General features: G+C 48.4%; 1 protein-coding gene across 1 annotated transcript in view; it reads left to right on the top strand.

Moving 5' to 3' along the window:
• ptchd1 (patched domain containing 1) overlaps positions 1-18830 on the top strand; it is a 150974-nt gene that overhangs the window by 54502 nt on the left and 77642 nt on the right. Inside the window, exon 2 of the mRNA XM_072514396.1 lies at positions 16451-17111. Coding sequence (XP_072370497.1) covers positions 16451-17111 — 661 coding nt within the window. The remainder of the gene's footprint in view (positions 1-16450; positions 17112-18830) is intronic.

Raw genomic sequence — 18830 nt, forward strand, 5'->3', positions numbered from 1 at the left:
AATTCAGAATGTCCAAATTACCTAACAGCACACCTTTCAGGACTTGTGTGAGGAAACCGGAGCACCAGGAGGAAACCCACGCAGCCACGGGGCGAACCGGCAGACTCCGCATAGACAGTGACCCAAGCCGGGAATCAAACCTAGCAACAGTGCTACCGACAAGTGGTCTTCTCCAAGGATCTGTTCTGGGTCCTGAACTTTTATTTATTTATTGGAAGAGTTGTGTATCCAACATTTCTGCTGCTATCAAATTAGGAGGTGCAGTAAATAATGTAGATGGAACATAAATTTGCCTAAATATTGACAAATTATGCGAAAGGGCAAAATCTATGACGGATTACCCTCTGTGTCTGTGAGAGATTTTGAGGCGTAATAAACTTGTCTTCTTTGTCCATCTTTTTGCACTTGAAACAAAATTGTGTCCAAGCCCTTAGATGATGCATCCACTCTTGCAGCTGTGGAGTGTAATGCAGAAGACGTTCTGGTGAAATTAGGAGCTATTTGACCTTGTTAAAAGCATTTGGATGGTCCCCCTCCCAGCATCACTTGTTTCAACAATTGTCGTAATGGTTTGTTGATTTCCACCACGTTTGGTACTTGCCCACTTGATTGACCATCTCAAGGAAACTTTGTCATTCTGTGATGTCATTAGGCGGTGGGAACTCTCTAATCACCTTGGTTTTCTGTGGGTTGGCTGTAATTCCCGAAGCTTGCACAATATACACTAAGAATTTTATCATAGGCTTTTCAAATTCACATTTGTCATTTAATATCAAACTTGCTTCTTGTAGGACTTCGAATCGACGGTCATGTTCTTTCGCTGATGAACTGTGCACAAGAATATCATCCACATGGCAGATTACAACTTGATACTTTTCAGGGTCTGAGACATCACTCTTTGGAATATCTCAGGTGCAGAGGAAATTCCAAATGGTAACCTGTTAAAACAATAACAACCAAATGGGTTGATAAAGGTAGTTAACAATCTGGATTCTTTGTCCACAGGCAATTGTCAAAAGCCACTGTTGGTATAGCTTTGTGAAGAGGATGTTCTTTGTTAATTTGGCAAGACGGTCATATATTGATGCCATCGGCTGGATTCCGCTTGTTTAAGTGTGTCAAGGCCACACAGATTTTCACTGAACCATTTGGCTTTGGTACTGTGACCATTCCAGAATACGACTTTGTTGATATGACTGCTGGAAAGATGACTCCTTGTAATGTGTTCAATTTCGGCTCTTGACTTTGCCTGACTGTGGGTGAGAGATCTTCCCTCACTGTGAAAAGACATATAGGTTCAGCATCCACCCTTAGGGTTACATGATATTTTGTCTTCAGCTTTCCTAAGCCTGAAAATAGGGATAGAAATTCATTTCTGAATGCATTACTGGACTGTTCGTCAGCAATTTCATCGACCTTGTAAACCAGCTTCAACTGCAAGCATGCTTTTCTGCCCAATAATGATGACTCCCGGTTCTTTCTAATCGGGGTTCAATAATTTCTTTATCTTGTATCCTAATCTCACCAAGTGTTGGCCTATTACTTTCAATGTATTCCCTCCTGGACCTTGCATCTGGTTAGAAGATGTGATATTTTAAGCCACTTCATTTCATAGATCATAGAATTTACAGTGCAGAAGGAGGCCATTCGGCCCATCGAGTCTGAACTGGCTCTTGGAAAGAGCACCCTACCCATCGTCAACACCTCCACCTTATCCCCATAACCCAGTAACCCCACCCAACACTAAGGGCAATTTATCACGGCCAATCCACCTAACCTGCACATCTTTGGACTGTGGGAGGCAACCGGAGCACCCGGAGGAAACCCACGCACACACGGGGAGAACGTGCAGACTCCGCACAGACAGTGCCCCAAGCTGGAATCGAACCTGGGACCCTGGTGCTGTGAAGCAATTGTGCTATCCACAATGCTACCGTGCTGCCCTGTATTTCATTACATAATACTGAAAAACCCACACCAATATCTAGCTTAAATTCTGTGGGACGTCCATCAACTTCTAATTTTAAAAAAAATTATTGGAGTTTCAACACAATATCAAACTTTACACAAGACAGAACAAGCAGAGAGTAAAGGAAAAACAACAATCAAAACGGCATTTAATTTACAGGATGTCAATGTCTGTGACCCTAGTCTCTGCGGCCGCGATTCCTTATTTTCAATGGTACGCATAGAGAATGTTATATTTATAGCTACATGGAGTCATGTTGAATCCTTCATTTGATTTAATTTTGATTTGACTTGATTTATTGTCAGATGTATCAAAGTACAGTGAAAAGTATTTTTCTGCAGCCAAGGGAACGTACACACTACATACATAGTAGACAAAAAAAGAATAATCAACAGAGTACATTTAATAATAATTTTTATTGTCACAAGTACGCTTACATTAACACTGTAATGAAGTTACTGTGAAAAGCCCCTAGTCACCACATTCCTGCACCTGTTCAGGTACACTGAGGGAGAATTCAGAATGTGCAATTCACCTAACAAGCCCGTCTTTCGGGATTTGTGGAAGGAAACCGGAGCACCCGGAAGAAACCCACGCAGGCACAGGGAGAATGTGCAGACTCCGCACAGACAGTGACCCAAGCCGGGAATCGAACCTGGGACCCTGGCGCTGTGTTGCCATAGTGCTAACCACTTAGGCTACCGTGCTGCCCATACAAATGGTACGTTGACAAACTGATTGGTTACAGTGTGGAACAAGGGGCCAAACAAAACAAATACATGAGCAAGAGCAGCGTAGGGCGTTGTGAATAGTGTTCTTACAGGGAACAGATCAATCCAAGGGAGAGTCGTTGAGAAGTCTAGTAGCTGTGGGGAAGAAGCTGTTGCTATGTTTGGATGTGCGAGTCTTCAGACTTCTGTATCTTCTGCCTGATGGAAGGGTCTGGAAGAAGGCAAAGCCTAGGTGGGAGGGACCTCTGATAATGCTGTCTGCCTTCCTGAGGCAGTGGAAGGTGCAGACAGAATCAATGTGCGGGTGGCAAGCCACTCGATGGTGGGTAGACTACCACTTCTCCGGTTTCCTACATGCAAGAGGAGCCTGTGTCTCTCCTGGCATAGGGCCCTCTTCCCCGATCCTCCCCCCCCCCCCCCCCCCATGTCAAGTGCGTATTCCCAACAGTAGCTCCCCCCCACCCCAGGTCCTCCCTTCTCTCTCCTCCTATCTACCCCCCCCTCCCCCACCACCAATTTGCTGGCTACAAACAGGTCCTCGAAGAGTTTTGCAAATTTTCTCCACATGTCATGGACTCTCCACAGAACCACTGATTGAGAATTTTATCTTTTCAGCTTTAGGAATTCAGTGAGGTCTGAGAGCCACTCTGAGGCTCTGAAAGGTGCTGCTGACTTCCACCCCAGCAGAAATCTCTGGGCGATCAGAGAAGCGAAGGCCTGGGCGTCTGCCCCCTTCCATGTGAAGAGCTCTGGATGCTCTGACACCCCGAAGACTGCCAAAAATGGGCATCTTCATGTTCTGTAGACTGGCCGAAGTGAATGATGAACTACAGAACATTTAGTTTAAATGATTTATTGTAGAACAACTGCGTGGTAAGATAACTAGGATAAATAAAATGATAAACTAATATAACTAATGAACTATTATGGAATCACTGCAATATAGTCTATCCTCCAGCACGACCTACTCCCAACTCCCAGACTGCAAGGTCACATGATGGAGTTACACTGCCATCTAGAGGTCAGAGGTCATAAGAACTAGGAGGAAGAATAGGCCATATGGCCCCTCGAGCCTGCTCTGCTATTCAATGAGATCATGGCTGATCTTTTGTGGACTCCGCTCCACTTTCCGGCCCGAACACCATAAGCCTTAATTCCTTTATTCTTCAAAAAACTATCTATCTTTATCTTAAAAACATTTAATGAAGGAGCCTCAACTGCTTCACTGGGCAAGGAATTCCATAGATTCACAACCCTTTGGATGAAGAAGTTCCTCCTAAATCTACTTCCCCTTATTTTGAGGCTATGCCCTCTAGTTCTGCTTTCACCGACCAGTGGAAGAACCTGCCCGCAACTCTTCTTTTTAATTTTCGGACATTTCCCCTTTAAGTGGGCGTGGTCCGGGGGCCTCTGACGTCATGACGCTCGTGATGTCATGCGTAGGACTCAATTGCGCATGGGCACGCAGAGGTTCCTTTACTGTGCGCTCTTTCGGAACTGCGTGTGCGCGGCTTCTCGCGAATGCGCAAACGGACTTTCCTTTCGAGTGCGCTCTTTTTGCAACTGCACATGCGCGGCTTCTCGCGCATGTGCAAAACACCGTTTTGCCGGTTCGCATCTTCTTGGGAACTGAGCATGTGCGGACTGGGCTGGCTGGATACGTGCAAGATGGCTGTCAATCAAAATTGCCGTTTGCTTCTGTTGCAACCCTACCTCTGCCTCGTGGTGAGTATTGGCGCCAGTTGTACCGATTTCTTTTGTGTTTACCTCGCAGTAGCTTTCAAATGTGTCCAGAACTGTCTGGAATTGCGTTCTGTCCTGCCCTTTGGAGTATTTAAAGGAGCGGAAGATCTCTGTTGCATGTTCACCCGCAATGGTGAGTAGAAGAGCAATCTTCTCAGCATCGGCCACGCAAGTTAGAACAAAGAACAAAGAAAATTACAGCACAGGAACAGGCCCTTCAGCCCTCCCAGCATGCGCTGATCCAGATCCTTTATCTAAACCTGTTGCCTATTTTCCAAGGATCTACTTCCCACTGTTCCCCGCCCGTTCATATATCTGTCTAGATGCATCTTAAATGATGCTATCGTGCCCGCCTCTACCACCTCCGCTGGCAAAGCGTTCCAGGCACCCACCACCCTCTGCGTAAAAAATTTTCCACGCACATCTCCCTTAAACTTTCCCCCTCTCACCTTGAAATCGTGACCCCTTGTAATTGACACCCCCACTCTTGGAAAAAGCTTGTTGCTATCCACCCTGTCCATACCTCTCATAATTTTGTAGACCTCAATCAGGTCCCCCCTCAACCTCCGTCTTTCCAATGAAAACAATCCTAATCTACTCAACCTTTCTTCATAGCTAGCACCCTCCATACCAGGCAACATCCTGGTGAACCTCCTCTGCACCCTCTCTAAAGTATCCACATCCTTCTGGTAATTTGGCGACCAGAACTGCACGCAGTATTCCAAATGTGGCCTAACCAAAGTCCTTTACAACAACTGTAATATGACCTGCCGACTCTTGTACTCAATACCCCGTCCGATGAAGGCAAGCATGCTGTATGCCTTCTTGACTACTCTATCGACCTGCGTTGTCACCTTCAGGGTACAATGGACCTGAACTCCCAGATCTCTCTGTATATCAATTTTCCCCAGGACTCTTCCATTGACCGTATAGTCCGCTCTTGAATTAAATCTTCCAAAATGCATCACCTTGCATTTGCCTGGATTGAACTCCATCTGCCATTTCTCTGCCCAACTCTCCAATCTATCCATATTTTGCTGTATTCTCTGACAGTCCTCCTCACTATCTGCAACTCCACCAATCTTAGTATCATCTGCAAACTTGCTAATCAGACCACCTATACCTTCGTCCAGATCATTTATGTATATCACAAACAACAGTGGTCCGCGCACGGATCCCTGTGGAACACCACTAGTCACCTTTCTCCATTTTGAGACACTCCCTTACACCACAACTCTCTGTCTCCTGTTGCCCAGCCAGTTCTTTATCCATCTATCTAGTACACCCTGAACCCCACACGACTTCACTTTTTCCATCAACCTGCCATGGGAAACTTTATCAAATGCCTTACTGAAGTCCATGTATATGACATCAACAGCCCTTCCCTCATCAATTAACTTTGTCACTTCCTCAAAGAATTCTATTAGGTTTGTAAGACATGACCTTCCCTGCACAAAACCATGCTGCCTATCACTTATAAGTCTATTTTCTTCCAAATGTGAATAGATCCTATCACTCAGTATCTTCTCCAACAGTTTGCCTACCACTGGCGTCAAGCTCACAGGTCTATAATTCCCTGGATTATCCCTGCTACCCTTCTTAAACAAAGGGACAACATTAGCAATTCTCCGGGACCTCAGCTCAAGGATGCTGCAAAGATATCTGTTAAGGCCCCAGCTATTTCGTCCCTCGCTTCCCTCAGTAACCTGGGATAGATCCCATCCTGACCTGGGGATTTGTCCACCTTAATGTCTTTTAGAGTACCCAAAACTTCCCCTTCCTTATGCCGACTTGACCTAAAGTATTTAAACACCCATCCCTAGCCTCAACAGCCGTCATGTCCCTCTCCTTCGTGAATACCGATGCAAAGTACTCATTTTAAATATATATATATATTTTATTAAAGTTTTCAAACACAATTTTTTCCCTTACAAATCAAAAAAAGAAAAAACAGGTAACATGATAACTGCAATATAACATTGTTTAACTAACATGGTAAACTAACCAAATAACACGAAGTAGTACTCCCCCCCGCCCCCTCTCCCCCTCCAAAAACCCAAACAATTTACCTCCCGGCTCATCCGCTACTCCAAATATAGCTAACCCCCAGCCCGGCTTGACCTGGACCTTCACCACCTTCGAGATCACTCCCGTCACTCCCCTCCAATACCCCTCCAGTGCCGGACACAACCAAAACATATGTGTGTGGTTCGCCGGGCTTCCCCCGCACCTCCCACATTAGTCCTCCACTCCGAAGAACCTGCTCAACCTTGCTCCCGTTATGTGTGCTCTATGCAGCACCTTAAATTGGATCAGGCTAAGCCTGGCACACGAGGAAGAGGAATTTACCCTGCTTAGGGCATCAGCCCACAAACCCTCCTCAATCTCCTCCCCGAGCTCTTCTTCCCATTTTCCCTTCAGTTCGCCGACCAGCTCCTCCCCCTCTTCTCTCATCTCCCGGTATATCTCTGACACTTTGCCCTCCCCGACCCACACCCCCGAAAGCACCCTGTCCTGGATCCCTTGTGTCGGGAGCAGCGGAGATTCCCTCACCAGTTGTTTCGTGAACGCTCTCACCTGCATATATCTAAAGATATTTCCCTGGGGCAGCTCATACTTTTCCTCAAGCGCTCCCAAGCTCGCAAACGTCCCGTCTATAAATAAATCTCCCACTCTCCTGATTCCTACCCGGTTCCAGCTCTGGAATCCTCCGTCCAGCCTCCCTGGGGCAAACCTATGGTTGTTCCTGATCGGGGACCACACAGAGGCTCCCAGCACACCCCTCTGTCGCCTCCATTGCCCCCAGGTACTTAATGTTGCCGCCACCACTGGGTTTGTGGTAAATTTTTTTGGGGAGAGCGGTAGTGGCGCCGTCACCAGCGCTTTTAAACTCGTCCCTTTGCAGGACTTCATCTCCAACCTTTTCCACGCCGCTCCCTCTCCCTCTATCATCCATTTACAAATCATCGCCACGTTGGCGGCCCAGTAGTAGTCGCCCAAATTTGGCAACGCCAGTCCCCCTCTGTCTCTGCTACGTAGTAGGAACCCCCTCCTTACCCTCGGGGCCTTCCCTGCCCTCACGAAGCTCGTGATGCTCCTGTCTATTTTTTTAAAGAAGGCCTTAGTGATCAGTATAGGGAGACATTGGAACACAAATAGGAACCTCGGGAGGACCATCATCTTAATTGCCTGCACTCTGCCCACCAGTGACAGCGGCTGCATGTCCCACCTTTTGAAATCCTCTTCCATTTGTTCCACAAGCCGTGTCAGATTGAGTCTGTGTAAGGTTCCCCAGCTCCTGGCTATCTGAATCCCCAGGTATCGGAAGTTTCTTTCCACTCTCCTTAGCGGTAGGCCATCTATCCCTCTACTCTGGTCCCCAGGGTGTATCACAAAAAGCTCACTCTTTCCCATGTTAAGCCTATATCCCGAAAAATCTCCAAACTCCCTCAATATCTGCATGACCTCTGTCATCCCCCCCACTGGGTCCGTCACATACAGCAGTAGGTCGTCCGCGTAGAGTGACACTCGGTGTCCCTCTCCCCCTCTAATCACCCCTCTCCATTTTCTGGAGTCTCTCAGCGCTATGGCCAGTGGTTCAATTGCCAGCGCAAACAGTAATGGGGACAACGGGCATCCCTGTCTTGTTCCCCTGTGTAGTCGAAAATACTCCGACCTTTGCCGACCTGTGACCACACTTGCCGTTGGGGCCCCATAAAGGAGTTTAACCCAGCTGACAAACCCGTCCCCGAACCCGAACCTCCTCAGCACCTCCCATAGATATTCCCACTCCGCCCTATCAAATGCCTTCTCCGCATCCATTGCCGCCCACTATTTCTGCCTCCCCCTCTGCTGGGGGCATCATTATCACCCCTAATAGCCGTTGCACATTGACATTTAGTTGTCTCCCCTTTATGAACCCTGTCTGGTCTTCGTGCACCACCCCCGGGACACAATCCTCTATCCTCGTTGCCAGCACCTTTGCTAGCAACGTCCACATTTAGCAGTGAGATAGGCCTATAGGACCCGCACTGCAGCGGATCTTTATCCCGCTTCAAGATTAGCGATACCGTCGCCTCCAACATTGTCGGGGGTAGGGTCCCCCCTTCTCTGGCCTCGTTAAAGGTCCTTACCAGCAGCGGGGCCAACAAGTCCACATATTTTCTATAGAATTCCACCGGGAACCCCTCTGGTCCCGGGGCCTTCCCTGCCTGCATGTTCCCCAGCCCCTTGGTAACCTTGTCCACCCCAATCGGCGCCCCCAGGTCTTCCACCTCCTGCTCCTCCACCCTCGGGAACCTTAATTGGTCCAAAAACTGCCGCATCTCCTCTTTTCCCTCCGGGGGTTGGGACCTATATAGTCTCTCGTAAAAGGTCTGAAACGCCTCATTTATCTTCCCTGCTCTCCGCACCGGAGCTCCCATTTCATCCCTAATTCCCCCTATCTCCCTCGCCGCTGTCCTCTTTCGCAGCTGATGGGCCAACAGGCGACTCGCCTTTTCCCCATATTCATATCTCATCCCCTGTGCCTTCCTCCACTGTGCCTCCGCCCTCCTTGTGGTCAACAGGTCGAACTCCATCTGGAGTCGTCGCCTCTCCTTGTATAATCCTTCATTCGGGGCCTCCGCATATTTCTTGTCTACCCTCAAAATCTCCCCCAGTAGTCTATCCCTTTCCTTGGCCACTATTTTCCCCTTGTGGGCCCTGATGGAGATCAGCTCTCCTCTGACCACCGCCTTTAGTGCTTCCCATACTACTCCCACTCGGACCTCCCCATCATCATTGGCCTCCAGGTACCTTTCGATACATCCCCGCACCCTTCCGCAGACTCCCTCATCCGCCAGTTAGCCCACATCCAGTCGCCAGAGTGAACGCTGCTCCCTCTCCTCTCCTAGTTCCAGGTCCACCCAGTGTGGGGCATGATCTGAAACAGCTATGGCTGCGTACTCAGTTCCTTCCACCCTCGAGATCAGTGACCTTCCCAAAACAAATAAATCTATCCGGGAGTACACCTTGTGAACATGGGAGAAGAAGGAGAATTCCTTGGCCATCGGCCTAACAAATCGCCACGGATCCACTCCCCCCATTTGGTCCATAAACCCCCTAAGCACCTTGGCCGCTGCCGGCTTTCTTCCGCTCCTAGATCTAGATCTATCTAACCCTGGGTCCAACACGGTGTTGAAGTCCCCCCCCATTATCAGGTTTCCTACCTCCAGGTCCGGGATACGTCCCAGCATCCGCTTCATAAATCCCGCATCATCCCAATTCGGGGCATATACGTTAACCAACACGACCTCCATTCCCTGCAGTCTGCCACTCACCATCACATATCTGCCTCCGCTGTCTGCTACAATGTTCCTAGCTTCGAATGACACCCGTTTCCCCACCAGTATGGCCACCCCTCTGTTCTTTGCATCCAGCCCTGAGTGGAACACCTGTCCCACCCATCCTTTCCTTAACCTAACTTGGTCCGCCACCTTCAGGTGCGTCCCCTGAATCATGGCCACGTCAGCCCTCAGTCCTTTCAAGTGCGCGAACACTCGGGCCCTTTTAATCGGCCCATTTAGGCCTCTCACATTCCACGTGATCAGCCGAACTGGGGGGTTGCCTGCCCCCCTCCCCTGTCGACTAGCCATCACCCTCTCTAGGCCAGTCCCACGTCCCGGTTCCGCGCACCCACCCGTTCCCCCGGCGGCGCATTCCCGCCCCGACCACCTTTTCTTTTACCAGTTCCTTTTCGATCTCTGCAGCAGCAACCCAGTTATCCCCCCCACCCCCCCCCCCCCCCGCGCTAGATCCTCATCTAGCATGGTTACTCCCCCCATATTGCTTCCAAAAGTCAGCTGACTTCAACTGACCCCGGCTTTTCCCGCTCTCTCCTTGACCCCCCCCGTGTGGGGAACTCCCCTCTACCTTGCGCCTATCTTCCCGCCATCATCTTTCTGGCGCGGGAACAGGAACAATAAGCCCCGTGTTCTCTAGATCCGCCCCGCCCCTCGTGGCGCAGCTCCCTCTGCCGCCCCACTCCCATTCCCCGCCTATGTCTCTTCTTCCCCCCACCGGCGCCCACATTTCTCAGTGTCCCCCCCTCCCCAATTTACATCTCTATATACATCAGCATTGTCGTTTCCCCTCCAACATCAGTCCCTCAGTTCTGACCCAGTTTCTCGTTTTTAATGAAGGTCCATGCTTCTTCCGCCGTTTCCAAGTAGTGATGCCTCTCCTGGTGCGTGACCCACAGTCGCGCCAGCTGCAACATCCCAAACTTCACCTTGTGTAGCACCTCCTTGGCTCGATTAAAACTCGCCCTCCTTCTCGCCACCTCCGCACTCCAATCCTGGTACACCCGTACCACCGCATTCTCCCATCTACTACTTCGTACCTTTTTGGCCCATCTCAGAACCACCTCTCTGTCATTGAAGCGATGAAATCGCACGATCGTCGCCCTAGGTGGTTCTCCCGCCTTTGGTCTCCTCGCAGGGACCCGATGGGCCCCTTCCACTTCCAAGGGGCCCGAGGGGGCCTCAGCTCCCATTAATGAGCGTAGCATCGTGCTCACGTAAGCCCCGCCGTCCGCTCCTTCCACTCCCTCGGGGAGACCCAGGATCCGAAGGTTCTTTCTCCGTGATCTGTTTTCTAGGACTTCATCCTTTCAATGCACTTTTTGTGGAGCGCCTCGTGCGTCTGCATTTTGACCGCCAGGCCCAGGATGTCGTCCTCGTTGTCCGTCACCTTCTGCTCCACCACGCAGAGCTCCATCTCCTGGGTCTTTTGTGTCTCCTTAAGCCCCTCAATTGCTTGTAGCATCGGGGCCAGCACCTCGTTCTTAAGCATCTCCACACACCGTCTCAAAAATTCGTCTTGGTCCGGCCCCCATGTCGCCTGGGCTCCCTCCACCGCCATCTTGCTCCTTTTTCCTTCTGCCCCTGTCCTCGAGGATTCTTCGCGATCTGGCCGCCGCCGCCGATATTTTTCTTTTTCGTTGGGGGGGACTCCCTGTTGTCTCACCCCACACCGGGTTTTGTCCCGAAAATATTCCCTGTTGGGGCTCTTAAAAGAGCCCGAAGGTCCGTTCGAGCTGGAGCCGCCGAAATGTGCGGCTTAGCTGGTCATCGCCGCAGCTGGTCATCGCCGCAACCGGAAGTTGCAAAGTACTCATTAAGAATCTCACCCATTTCCTTTGACTCCACGCCAAAATTCCCTCTTTTGTCTTTGAGTGGGCCAATCCTTTCTCTAGTTACCCTCTTGCTCCTTATATACGAATAAAAGGCTTTGGGATTTTCCTTAACCCTGTTAGCCAAAGATATTTCATGACTCCTTTTAGCCCTCTTTATTGCGCGTTTGAGATTTGTCCTACTTTCCCGATATTCCTCCAAAGCTTCATCAGTTTTAAGTCGCCTAGACCTTATGTATGCTTCCTTTTTCATCTTAGCTTGTGTCACAATTCCACCCGTCATCCATGGTTCCCTAATCTTGCCATTTCTATCCCTCATTTTCACAGGGACATGTCTGTCCTGCACTCTAATCAACTTCCCCTTAAAAGACTCCCACATTTCAAATGTGGATTTACCCTTAAACAGCTGCTCCCAATCCACATTCCCTAGCTCCTGACGAATTTTGTTATACTTGGCCTTTCCCCAATTTAGCACTCTTCCTTTAGGAACACTCTCGTCTTTGTCCATGAGTATTCTAAAACTTTTCATAGAATTTACAGTGCCGAAGGAGGCCATTCGGCCCATTGAGTCTGCACCGGCTCTTGGAAAGTGCACCCCACCCAAGGTCAACACCTCCACCCTATCCCCATAACCCAGCAACCCCACCCAACACTAAGGGCAATTTTGGACACTAAGGGCAATTTATCATGACCAATCCACCTAACCCGCACATCTTTGGACTGTGGGAGGAAACCGGAGCACCCGGAGGAAACCCACGCACACACGGGGAGGATGTGCAGGCTCCGCACAGACAGTGACCCAAGTTGGAATTGAACCTGGGACCCTGGAGCTGTGAAGCAATTGTGCTATCCACAATGCTACCGTGCTGCCCTACGGAATTGTGATCGCTATTCCCAAAGTAATCAATGACTGAAACTTCAACCACCTGGCCGGGATCATTCTCCAATACCAGGTCCAGTATGGCCCCTTCCCGAGTTGGACTATTTACATACTGCTCTAAAAAACTCTCCTGGATGCTCCTTACAAATTCTGCTCCATCTACGCCTCCAACACTACATGAGTCCCATTCAATGTTGGGGAAGTTAAAATCTCCCATCACGACCACTATTGCTCCTACATTTTTCTATAATCTGTCTACATATTTGTACCTCTACTTCACGCTCGCTTTTGGGAGGCCTGTAATAAAGTCCCAACAATGTTACTGCACCCTTCTGATTTCTTAACTCTACCCATATTGCCTCAGTGCTCAAATCCTCCATCGTGCCCTCCTTAATCACAGCTGTGATATCATCTCTGACCAGTAATCCAACTCCTCCAACCCTTTTACCTCCCTCTCTAGCCATCCTGAAGCACCTATACCCTGGGATATTTAGTTGCCAGTCTTGCCCTTCCCTCAACCAAGTCTCAGTAATACCAATCACATCATATTCCCAGGTACTAATCCAAGCCCTAAGTTCATCTGCCTTACCTGCTACACTTCTCGCATTGAAACAAATACACCTCAGACCACCTGTCCCTTTGTGTTCATCATCTCTTCCCTGTCTACTCTTCCCCTTAGTCACATTGAGTTTATTATCTAGTACCTTACTGGCTTTAGTTGCTGCCTCTTTACTGACCTCTAACTTCCTAATCTGGTTCCCATCCCCCTGCCACATTAGTTTAAAACCTCCCCAACGATGTTAGCAAAAGCACCCCCTCGGACATTGGTTCCAGTCCTGCACAGGTGTTGACCATCGAATTTGTAATAGTCCCACCGTCCCCAGAACCGGTTCCAATGCCCCAAAAATCTGAACCCCTCCCTCCTGCACCATCTCTCAAGCCACGTATTTATTCTAACTATTCTTGAATTTCTACTCTGACTGTCCCGTGGCACTGGTAGCAATCCTGAGATTACTACCTTTGAGGTTCTACTTTTTAACTTATCTCCTAACTCCCTAAATTCTGATTGTAAGACCTCATCCCGTTTTTTACCTATATTGTTGGTGCCTATATGCACCACGGCAACTGGCTGTTCACCCTCCCCCTTCAGTATGTCCTGCAGCCGATCTGAGACATCCCTGACCCATGCACCCAGGAGGCAACATACTATTCGGGACTCTCGTTTTCGACCACAGAAACGCCTGTCTACTCCCCTTACGATTGATCACCTATGACTATAGCCCTGCCAGTCTTTTTCCCGCTCTTCTGTGCAGCAGAGCCAGCCATGGTGCCATGAGCCTGGCTACTACTGCCTTCCCCTGGTGAGTCATCTCCCCAACAGTATCCAAAACGGTATACCTGTTTTGGAGGGAGATGACCGCAGGGGACACCTGCACTGCCTTCCTGCTCTTTCTCTGCCTTTTGGTCACCCATTCCCTGTCTCCCTCACCAATCCTAATCTGCGGTGTGACCAACTCACTGAACGTGCAATCCACGACCTCCTCAGCATCGCAGATGCTCCAAAGTGAGTCCATCCACAGCTCCAGAGCTGTCATGCGGTCTAACAGGAGATGCAGCTGGACACACTTCCCGCACATGAAGGAGTCAGGGGCATCGGCCGGGTCCCTGAACTCCCACATTGAGTACTAGGAGCATAACACGGGTCTGGGATCTCCTGCCATTTTTACACTTTACCTTAACTGATCACAAATATAATATCAAATAATGAATAAGTGAAAGGAATAAAGATTTTACTTACCAATCACAATACTTACCAACACACGAAGAGTTAAATTTCTCCCAGCTACTGCTAATTGTAGCACATTCTTTACCAGCCAATCAGGTCACTGCTTTGCTGTGATGTCACTCTTCAAGGTAAGTTTTAAAAGTTTTTAAAGAGGAAAACTTACCTTCCCGACAGACCCCTGGCCACTGCCCCCGCCGAAAATTTGAAGACCGCTTCTCTTTCACTGTGTCCCCGCCACTCTCCTCGCGCTCTTTTATCCTGTGTCCCCACCGCTCTCCTCGCGCTCTTCACTGTATCCCCACCGCTCTCCTCGCGCTCTTTTATCCTGTGTCCCCGCCGCTCTCCTCGCGCTCTTTCACTGTGTCCCCGCCGCTCTCCTCGCGCTCTTTCACTGTGTCCCCGCCACTCTCCTCGCGCTCTTTTATCCTGTGTCCCCGCCGCTCTCCTCGCGCTCTTTTATCCTGTGTCCCCGCTGCTCTCCTCGCGCTCTTTCACTGTATCCCCGCCGCTCTCCTCGCGCTCTTTCACCAGCAGTCACTCTGTCCTCACTCCGACCGGATTCAGCATGGGAGGGAGTTAGGTCGGATGCTTCCATGTAAAGCTGAAATCGTTGCTTGAATGCACGCCAGTTGGCACTGAGATTGCCGTGTTATCTGAGTGGATTAGGAACCTGAATCTCGATCATCGTGCCTGGGTTTGGTTGCTGGTTGTCACAGATCTTGCTGAGTTGAACTAAATAGATTGAACAGACAGTCCTGGTATCATGTTGTGTTATGCTGCTTCGTGTAGCATAAGCTGTTTCCTTGATGTATGCTTTGACAAAGGAAGCTCCAGACTATGAAATGAGTTCAACGTGTTTATTGAACTATTAACACAGTTCTTAAATGAGTTCGACTCTCTGCTAATCTAACTGTAGTAACACAGTCTATCTTTACTGCCTGTTCTAAGCCACATGCTGGGTGTGATGCTGTTGATCAACCCTTATGTACTCTCTAGATGTCAGTCTGTGGAAAGAGGCAGAACATGTGTGCCCTGTCCTTTTATATGGGTTGTGAAGTGCCCCCTTGTGGTAATGCCACCTCTGGGTGTCCTGATTACCCATTGGTTGTGCCCTGTTGTAATGACCCATTGGCTGTATGTCTGCATGTCATGACATCTCTGGTGCTCCTTCTAGTGTTTACTTAGTTGTAGTGTATTTACATTAACCCCTTGTGTATATACAGTGATGCATATCACCACACCCCTCATCCTTCTAAACTCCGAGTACAGACCCAGAGTCCTCAACCGTTCATCAAGCGACAAGCTCTTCATTCCAGGGATCATTCTTGTGAACCTCCTCTGGACCCTTTCCAAGGCCAGCACATCCTTCCTTAGATACGGGGCCCAAAACTGCTCACAATACTCCAAATGGGGTCTGACAGAGCCTTATATAGCCTCAATATAATCCGGTATACACAGGCTATTTGGCACAATCTGGTATACACAGGCCATTTGGCACAATCTGGTATACACTGGCCATTTGGCACAATCTGGTATACACTGGCCATTTGGCACAAAATCTGGTATACACAGGCTGGCATTCAGAATTTTGCAGAATACTCCAGTTGAGGCTGAACCAGTGTTACATATAGGTTTAGCATAACTTTCTTGCTTTTGTAAAGAACGTGAACATACATTTCCGCCTGTGGGTACATTCTAGAACTGGAATACTTAAGCATAATAGTTTTTCGTGTTTGCAGACAGCACGTTTAAAAATGCATCAAAGCTAAGGCAGGGGGGGAAAGTTCAGGGAGCATACAGGGTTAACAGTGAAGGTGATGTGGCCTCTCCATGTGAACGTTGCAGGATGAAGAGCGGCACCAGTGTTTTGGCTGCTACTAACTTTTTGTGGCCCTTAATGTCCTGGATTGCAGCCACAAAGCCCAGTACAGTACCACCTGATGTGAAATTTGCTCTTAAATTGACAAGCTTAATGAGACTAATAGAATTGTCTTGAGTCAGCAACATCTGTCACTGCTCTGAGTTCTTTTGTCTATTAATCACCTGCAATTTGACCTAATTTGCCACAATTTAAATGAAATTAGCTCCTGTAATAAATGGAGAGTTATGTTAAGTGTTTACTTCCTAGTTAATTTACCCCCCAACCTCTTTTTTTCCTTCTTTTCAGTTGCACTCATCTGTAACACGGATTCAGGTACCAATGTTGGGCTTCAACTACTCATTTGCCCACATGTGTATTTTAAAGGATAATAAGATGTGCGCCGTGGATGATATTGTGTATGTGCTGGAGGAACTGAGGGCTGCATGGGCTATGAACTACACAGGGATCATCATCAATTACCCAAATACCTATCTTAAAGATGGCCAGGAGGTGTTTATTGGGCACCAGCTTGGAGGTGTTACACTACAGAACAAGAATCGGGTGAAATCTGCTCGAGCGATGCAGATTACGTACTACCTGCAAACCCGCAACTCCTTAAATGATTTGGTGGCAGAGAAATGGGAGTCGACCTTCTGCGAAACCATTGAGAATTTCCAAAAATCTCACAAGGAACTGAAGCTCTATCCGTTTACGTCTTCGTCACTGAAAGAGGATTTTCAGAAAAGCAGCCAGGTTTCGGAGTGGTACCTGGTGACCAGTCTGCTAGTGGTTTGGGTATTGGCCATGTTGTGCTGTTCCATGCAAGATTGTGTTCGCAGCAAGCCCTGGCTTGGACTCCTGGGCCTAGTGACAATGGCTCTGGCCACCCTCACATCAGCAGGGATCATCAATTTGATGGGAGGGAAGTACAACTCTACCTTCCTGGGAATTCCCTTCATTATTTTAGGTAACTAAAAAACTATAATTGCATTCTGTGTTTGGTATTATGACAGTCTGGAATAGGTTCAAAACTGCTGTATAGTCGCAGACTTGTTTAAATCTGAAATGCATGTATTGCACGGTTTAAAAACCTGCACACCAATCTTACCAACCTATTCCCAACCAAGGTTTCTACAAATTTCTGCAGAAAGTCTATGAAGTTAATATTTTGTTTTAAGCTTGACTTTGGCAGCCATTTTTTTCTCAAGCAAGAGAAACACAATTTATTGCAGTCTCTTGATTCAGGATTACTCTGCGCAACACAATTTAGGGAGGATTTTGAAGCCTTAAGAGTGATTGGAACAGAAACTTGCCTTTACAAATGTGAAGAAAGACATGCAAAATTGGATAATTTTGTAGAACAATGCAGATTACAGGGTGGTAAGAACAAACAAAGAAATGTACAGCACAGGAACAGGCCCTTCGGCCCTCCAAGCCCGTGCCGACCATGCTGCCCGACTAAACTACAATCTTCTACCCTTCCGGGGTCTGTATCCCTCCATGCCCATCCTATTCATGTATTTGTCAAGATGCCCCTTAAATGTCACTATCGTCCCTGCTTCCACCACCTCCTCAGGTAGCGAGTTCCAGGCACCCACTACCCTCTGTGTAAAAAAACTTGCCTCGTACATCTACTCTAAACCTCGCCCCTCTCACCTTAAACCTATGCCCCCTAGTAATTGACCCCTCTACCTTGGGGAAAAGCCTCAGACTATCCACTCTGTCTATGCCCCTCATAATTTTGTAGACCTCTATCAGGTCACCCCTCAACCTCCGTCGTTCCAGTGAGAAGAAACCGAGTTTATTCAACCGCTCCTCATAGCTAATGCCCTCCATACCAGGCAACATTCTGGTAAATCTCTTCTGCACCCTCTCTAAAGCCTCCACATCCTTCTGGTAGTGTGGTGACCAGAATTGAACACTATACTCCAAGTGTGGCCTAACTAAGGTTCTATATAGCTGCAACATGACTTGCAAATTCTTATACTCAATGCCCCGGCCAATGAAGGCAAGCATGCCGTATGCCTTCTTGACTACCTTCTCCACCTGTGTTGCCCCTTTCAGTGACCTGTGGACCTGTACACCTAGATCTCTCTGACTTTCAATACTCTTGAGGGTTCTACCATTCACTGTATATTCCCTACCTGCATTAGACCTTCCAAAATGCATTACCACACATTTGTCCGGATTAAACTCCATCTGCCATCTCTCCGCCCAAGTCTCCAAACAATCTAAATCCTGCTGTATCCTCTGACAGTCCTCATCGCTCTCCGCAATTCCACTAACCTTTGTGTCATCTGCAAAGTTACTAATCAGACCAGTTACATTTTTCTCCAAATCATTTATATATACTACAAACAGCAAAGGTCCCAGCACTGATCCCTGCGGAACACCACTGGTCACAGCCCTCCAATTAGAAAAGCATCCTTCCAGTGCTACTCTCTGCCTTCTATGACCTAGCCAGTTCTGTCTCCACCTTGCCAGCTCACCCCTGATCCCGTGTGACTTCACCTTTTGTACTAGTCTACCATGAAGGACCTTGTCAAAGGCCTTACTGAAGTCCATATAGACAACATCCACTGCCCTACCTGCATCAATCATCTTTGTGACCTCCTCGAAAAACTTTATCAAGTTAGTGAGACACGACCCCCCTTCACAAAACCATGCTGCCTCTCACTAATACGTC

Source organism: Scyliorhinus torazame, chromosome 8, assembly GCF_047496885.1.
Source record: "Scyliorhinus torazame isolate Kashiwa2021f chromosome 8, sScyTor2.1, whole genome shotgun sequence".
Lineage (NCBI taxonomy): Eukaryota > Metazoa > Chordata > Chondrichthyes > Carcharhiniformes > Scyliorhinidae > Scyliorhinus > Scyliorhinus torazame.